Genomic DNA, 7,500 nt, shown 5'->3' with positions numbered 1-7,500 from the left:
GATTAGATTAAAGGGAATTTGACGATACTTAAAATTAATGCGAGACCTTGAAATGAACACCTTGGTCCACTCAACTAAACAGATCTCGTCCTTAAAGTGCCTCTATGATTACATAAAAGTGATACGTTTTCGCAAAATAATTTGAAACTACTTGGACGTTATATTTTTGTGGCACTTTCCATTGCAAAGTTTTAAGCTAAAATTCGAATGGGTAATTAAGAATTTAACTTGGAATTTCCAATTGGATTTGCTGCCACCACTCAATTAGAAAATTCAAAAATTCATAATACACTAGGTACATGTATTGTAAACGAGAAACAAACAGACTATTAATTAGCAGAACTTTTTTGGATTATATAGGCGTCGTCGCCCCATCTAGGAAAATCAAACAACAAGTAATCAAGAGTTTAGTGTTGTGCACTGTAAAAGGAACTGATAATTTTTCAAGGTTTGGTTCGTCAGTTTACATGTAGTTTTCGTACGTATTCGATCAAGTTTAAGAAAGTTCAACATTAGCCATTTTTCGTTCGAATTATAGTTTCGTTTCGTTTTTTTGTCTATGGCTTCGTTGATTCGAGTAGGTTTTTATTTACAAAGTAAGTTTAGACCAATAAAGGTCTAATAAGTTAGGAAATCGTCTGAGCATGTATGCCTCTCTTTCAACCATGGGATGTTTACAGAATTATTTTGTAAACATTTCTGCACAATTTTTTTCTGATGGCACACTTACACCGCGACGCGCCTTACCGTGGCCACCCAACAAACATTTTTTTCAAGTTAGCCAATCAGTGTGAGCGGATTTGATTGACAGACAAGCCTCCATTTGGTTCTTGCGCGTTGAAACTTTCTATGGAGGTGTGTCTGTCAATCAAATTCGCGTATCTTGATCAGTAGCTAACTTGTAAAAATGTTTGTTGGGTGGCCACGGTATGGCGCGTCGCACTGTAATTCTTCAATTTCTTTTGTCAAAAAAACCATATTGTTTTGTTGATAGTGGAAATACGCTTACATGTACATCAAGCAAGTTCCAAAGCACCCCTCCTTAATACAGTCTGTTATCCATTCCGGAATACGTATACAACATCCAGCCAGTAGTTGAAGTGGGATTCCAGCCAGTTGCAACTGGATGCAATTCCAGAGCCCATGACCACTGTATCGTACAATGCCCTTCATTCCAAGTCCACTAAATATCCCCTCTAAGTATTAGGACAACTTGAAAGGACACGAGATCTCCTTGTCAATTTAGAATTTAAATAAATAAGCAATTATATCATGTTAATTTAACTCTCTCGTTCTAATCAACATGTTCCATTGTACACTCTTTTTTGTTACCTTTGGCTATTTTGTTAGATTCCCAATTTATTTCACGTTGTTATTTATCTTTGTTTAGCATATTATAAATTCAAATGTAACTTCAAATTAATTCTACTTTCAACTAAAGATGGTCGCTGCAAGACCGAAACATGTCTTGCAAATTTAATTTCAAATGTGTCGTCACTTTTATAAAAATTTAAGATTACCTTGGCATGTTGGACAACTTCATAAAGTTCAACCTGTTTCATCTCTTTGCGGGATGAAAGTTCTCTCATTGCGCTGACAAATCTCTGTCCAGATGTCTGTCTTAACAATGGGCTCATAGTTACCTGTAGAAAGTAGTGCACAACATTACAACATCACCGTTCAAATTATACTATGGACAGTGAATTCACAGACCTGGATGAAAGAGCACACAATGTCTTGCTTTAAAGTTGTACTATGATCTTCATACTTTTAAAGTGTGTTTGCTTAACACCCTGCCTGGCAAAATATTATGTACTTATTGACTGAGTGGGAGGGCCAGACGGGAAAATATTTGGCCCGACGTCATGGCGTACGGACCGAGCGCAGACATGCACTCAATTGAAAACCGCTCTAACTACTGACTAACTGCAGTTGCTCTGCATGGTGATAAAACTGTGTTCAGCAAAGGGCAGATGCAATGTGGTGTTCTCTGCACTTTTTCTTGGGTAAAATTGCTTTGTTTTAATGGGAAAAATAAGTGCTAAAAGCAATGATGTTTCAACGGCAACTTTCGTCGTTATCAAGTAATGGAAAGAAAATTTATATAATTTGCATGCAATGCACATTTACGTCGGAGAGTGTAAAATATGATAAGTAAAAACATTTTTGAAAGTGATGATGATTAAGAGGCAAGCAAAAAAAATGTTACAAGAAATAATTCTACAGTAAGAATAGGTCTATGTTTGTTAACAAACAGTTGAAAGTACTTTTGCACGTTCTTTAAGACACTAATAATGTTATGTTCAACGAGATCTTTTAAGGAGACATGCAATGTTTTTCGTGGAAATACTTACCAAAGAATGAAAAAGAGCTCTTATTGTATGCTTTTCAATTAGATGATGTAAGTGATATAACTAGAACAATGATACTGAAATAATTTTTATAATAATGTGGCATGATTGTTTCCACTTGTTCTTTAAAGGTTTTTTTTGAGTCTCGAAAAATCAAGGAAGAAACAATGTATTATCAATAGTAAAGACTTCTTAGAGCTGCCACAGAATAGAACATCTATAGATTATTATGATCAAACAAAACAATAGAAATTCATACATGACAAGAGTACAGTATGCACTCAACTATGCAAAAATCAAAAAGGACCGACAAATCAAGGTTACATCTTACTTTTGCTTACACCTATATAGAATATCATTATTAATTCCGTACCTTAAAATCTGCTTCGAAGTAGGCATGTTCAAGAAGGAAAAACAGCGCTGATTGTTTTACCCTGTCACCCTCATCTAAATCTGCCTTTGTTTTGATTAACTGAAAAAGCTGTTCAAAACCAAACACAGTGAAACCTGTATGTTGACACACTATTAATGGACTTGATGATGATAAAAAATTCTAAGTGTTAGTAAACTGATTTTGCACTGGATCGTACTGAAAGTCTCTTGAATCAATCATAAACTCACAAAATTTAATACCACCATCACACAAGATGCAACCATGGATCACATGGGAGGCAAATGCTTGCGTAACTACATAACGAAAGCCTGTCATGCTAATTACGGCCCTGTCCACACGTATCCAGATATTTTTGAATCCGCAAATTTTTCTTTGCGGATTTGCAACTTTTAAAATCAGCTCTCCAGAGTGGAAAGTCTTGAATACACAGAGAATTTGGAATAATGTGGACAGTCAAATCCAGGTATTTTCAAATCTGATGAAGTTACAAACTCAGATCCAGTCTTGTAAATCTTCAACATGGCCACTGAACAAAATGCTATTGCTTTCCTTGTCGCCAACTTGCACATCTGATGGCGCATTCTCTGGTGACGATTAAGTCACAGAGGAGTCCTGAATACTAGAATGAAACCAGATACCTGTGGATGGGCAAATTAGATTTGAATATGTTATGTGTGGAGGTGAAAACTTTTGAATCCCCAGAAAACAAGTTGCAGATTCAAAATATCCAGTTACGTGTGGATGAGGCCTGAGTGAATTTACCCTCAACTAAAGATCACTGAAATAAAAGCTTTAAAATAACACTTTCAATGATGACTGTTACGGTTATGCATTTGAGGAGTTTAAACCTATTGTGGTGACATTAGCATTTACATGTAATCACTGAAACAGCAATATACAGCATGGTATTAGGCTTAATAATTACACTGTATGCACGTACAGTGTATCATAAATCATAAATTGACAGACAGTAAAATCTCCAGCCTTGCACCCCGCACTTATAAGTGTGTGTACCATATAAGTAGTTCTTGCACAAACCTGGTTTAAAACAATGATCCTGGTAGATTCCACTGTCATGGCCATGGGGCTAAAAAGAATCAAAGTTTAAACCAATGTTATTATCATTAATCAATAACTGTACTTTTAATACACAGAAACTACTGTAGGTAATTATATTTCATTACGGTGCATTTGATTGGGCCTGTTCCGAAGTAAGGGTGCAAAAATTCCATCCCCTTAAAGTTTTGCCTGTATCAGATTGCACTTAAGGCACTGTTACACTTGGCAATTTTTCTTGCATTAACTTGTCTTGCAATTTGATGGGTGTTGCACTAGACAAAGTTTCTCGCAAATTGCCGTTTTCGATGATCACATGAGTTAACAGAAAATGAACATGAAATTTTCCATTGGCTGGTGCCCCAAACCATTGTAACACAAGTCCCAGGACAAATGTTACAATACACAATGAGTGAAAAAATTCTTGTTGCAACATTGCATGAAGCGTTGCGGAAAGTAGAACTCCATTCTACTTTCCACAACGGTTTCTACAACTATTCTCGCAACTTTTTTGGCCATTGTAAGGATTAGTTACTTTGGGCAATGCTTCTTGCAACTTGTCTCACTATGGCATTGTGAGAAAAGTTGCACGAAAAATTGGCATGCACAGTGTTACAGCACCTTTATATACATAAGAATAAAACTAGTGTGTGTTAGAAATAATTAAAGGTATGGAAGTCATCTCAAATTTTGATTACAGTTCAAAAGTTGATTTGATTACAGTTCTTGGAACATGAAATCTAGAGGCTATTCAATTTTGTTCTCACTCCAGAAACAGGTCAGTGAAGACAAATGTACATTTCAGCTTCAAACAGGCTCTAGCTCTATCATGCAAAGGTCTTACTTGTATTGTACGAAATTAATAAGATAAATAAACTCTTTTGTTACCTTGATTCTGGTTTAGAAGCACCAACAGATCCTCGGTCAAAAATCTCCAGCAACCAAGCCAAAAGCGTCTGTGGTCTACTTCCCCTGAGCTACAAGAAGAAAAGAGTTACAAGTTCCCCTGAGCTACAGTACAAGGAGAAAAGATTTTACCATCATCATTGCATTGCCCTTACATGTATGTATTGGTGGAAAATGGATGTTTACGGTACTTACTATTCCAAACAAGTTTTCCACAGTTGCAGTTTTGGTAAGCTTGTCAAAATGCACAATTCCATTCCTACAAAATAATGGATTGATTAAGCACAGTGTGACAAACTGCACTAGGAATTGAAGTGCAATGTGAGGGCCAATGAAATGCTTGTCTTCGACTCCAACTAACTTGAAGTAGTATTTTCTGCACACCTGTCTTGTTTCAAAATTTAGCATACACTGTGCCCTTCCAGTTTCAAATATGTCCTCCACAAGCAATGCTTTGACTCAAGGGTTATTTTCATGAACAGAAAAACTTAACATTCCATGACTCACACAGGCTTTTAATGAGCAATGTTTAAAACACTAAACTCCTATCCCAGATCATACAAAGCTACATTATGTAACGTGTGATATGTAACGTGTGATATATTCTGGAAAAAAAGACTACTCGTCATTTTCATGTGGACAGACAAAACATTTCATTTAGATGACTTTATACGGTAGATCAAGTCCATTCCCCTCAGAGGATAACCTTGTAATTCTCAACATGGCTGGCAGGCAACTTGTGTCCTTGTTATAGGCTTTTTTTGAGCAAAATAGTATTCATGTCTATACAACTTAGTGTTTGTGAGTTAATACATTTACATGGATGTTCAAGCTACTGTGACCGGTGAAAAAGAAAAAATGCTTGAAACACCTCCTGTCATTCTTTTTTCATGGATTAAAAAAATACATACATTGGAGGGAAAAAAATTCTAAAACTCACAAACAAATGATACAACCATGTACTTAATCACTTACTCTCCCAAGAGCTGTTCTAGTAATGAAGCAGGGACTTCCAAGTCTTTGTTTTGACTAACCAACACAGGAAGAGATGATGTCTGAATTCCAAAAAAAACAAAGGCAGCATTGCATTGCTGATCACATCCATGCATACACATTGTAGATTAAGACTACAGTAACATTCTTTAAGAACACTTCTGCCATAATTTTATTATAGAAACTTGGGTTTGGGACATTAACCTGTCCACTGAACAACACAACTTACAGTAATTATTGACTTGGAAATTAAATTGTCTCATACAGTAGACTAACACATGTACAGTCGACGTGTTGGTCCTTTTGGACAAACATGTTGACTCTTTGTTTTCAAGGCATTGAAAGTGTTTGCTGCAGGTTCAATTATCTTTGAGCGGCACTTTATCTTCATCCAAAAACCCACCAAACACTATTGTCATTTCACTGCATTTTGATTCTCACTTACAAGTTCCTTTGCAGCCTTGTAGAGGAAACTCTGAGTTGACTTCAGGATGCTGATAAAGGTTCTAATCATGTTCCTGCTAAAAACTACAGAGACCTACAGAAAAATTACACACCTCAATCATGTGCACTTTTAAAAAGCCCCTCTTACTATACACAATTAAAAATAATAATAATAAAAAAAAAAAATGAAAGATTGAAAAGTGAAATGGACTACAATATGTAGTAGCTTTGAGAAGAAAATCCTTGAACAGGTCCTTGGTTCTACCCTGTACCATTAAACAACTGTTTTAAAAGACAACTTAATGTCTTCGACGAAGGCTTTCATTTCCAATGAAGTTTCTTTAGTGAATGATGTAGAATAAAATATAAAACATTATTACATGTATTATTATTACAACCCCTGTAAGTTTGAATTGAGGAAACTATATTGAAATACATGAGAGTTGAAGATCATCACAGTTAAACAGAAATATGCATGTACATTGTAAACAGTTGTGAAGAAGGCCTGAGATCAAGAAGCAAGACAGGGCTGGCAACTTAATACTTAAACCGGTACTGTATTATGGGACCACTTTTTGGTTAAAACATTTATACATCATGTGAAAATATTGAAGGGCCGCAGCCAGGATGGAACATAGTTAAAATTTAAAAAACGATCTCTGGCTAAAATGATTCAAAAACTAAGAGCTTTCGACTGCCCGAACTGCAGTCTTCGACGGGTAAAATGAATGATAAGAAATCGATGAGAAAAACAGAACGAGAAAAACATTAGAAGCGTGGCATACCACAGTGACACCCAACGCAGATAACAATTCGTGCCCTTTACCTGGACAATACAACATTCTTTTTAACAAATATTCATAAATTTTCTACATTCTCATCATTTTGCAATGTACGTTTTTATTTAAATTTTCTCTTGGATTTCTTATCATTCATTTTACCCGTCGAAGACTGCAGTTCGGGCAGTCGAAAGCTCGTAGTTTTTTAATCATTTTAGCCAGAGATCGTTTTTTTAAATTTTAACTATTTATACATCATAGTAGCCGTACTGATAACTACGAAGGACGTATACAAAACATGGACCCCAGGAATATGGACCACCACTGTGGACCCAATCTATGGACCCCTTCATGGACTACTCCCGTGGACCACCCCTCATTTTGTACAGTTTCAAGCAGAAAAATCTTTAGACGAGAAAGACAAGTCATCCTGGCATTCATCTGGACAATAAAGCAATAATTATTGTTTGCTACAGAAATATGAAAAATTCAGGAGCCTTCAACGGGATTCGAACCCATGACCTCTTCGATGCTGGTGCAATGCTCAACCAACTGAACTATAAAGCCACTCGGTTGG

The 7,500-nt window shown here is 36.1% G+C and overlaps 1 protein-coding gene across 1 annotated transcript in view; it reads right to left on the bottom strand.

Moving 5' to 3' along the window:
• LOC138039278 (uncharacterized) overlaps positions 1-7,500 on the bottom strand; it is a 54,667-nt gene that overhangs the window by 29,319 nt on the left and 17,848 nt on the right. Inside the window, 7 exon segments of the mRNA XM_068885491.1 lie at positions 1,521-1,643; positions 2,725-2,832; positions 3,784-3,832; positions 4,690-4,778; positions 4,903-4,966; positions 5,683-5,762; positions 6,146-6,238. Of these exon segments, the coding sequence (XP_068741592.1) occupies positions 1,521-1,643; positions 2,725-2,832; positions 3,784-3,832; positions 4,690-4,778; positions 4,903-4,966; positions 5,683-5,762; positions 6,146-6,238 (606 nt within the window).

The sequence above is a fragment of the Montipora capricornis genome, chromosome 2 (assembly GCF_036669925.1).
Source record: "Montipora capricornis isolate CH-2021 chromosome 2, ASM3666992v2, whole genome shotgun sequence".
NCBI lineage: Eukaryota > Metazoa > Cnidaria > Anthozoa > Scleractinia > Acroporidae > Montipora > Montipora capricornis.
This window is presented reverse-complemented; position numbering and strand designations above follow the sequence as displayed.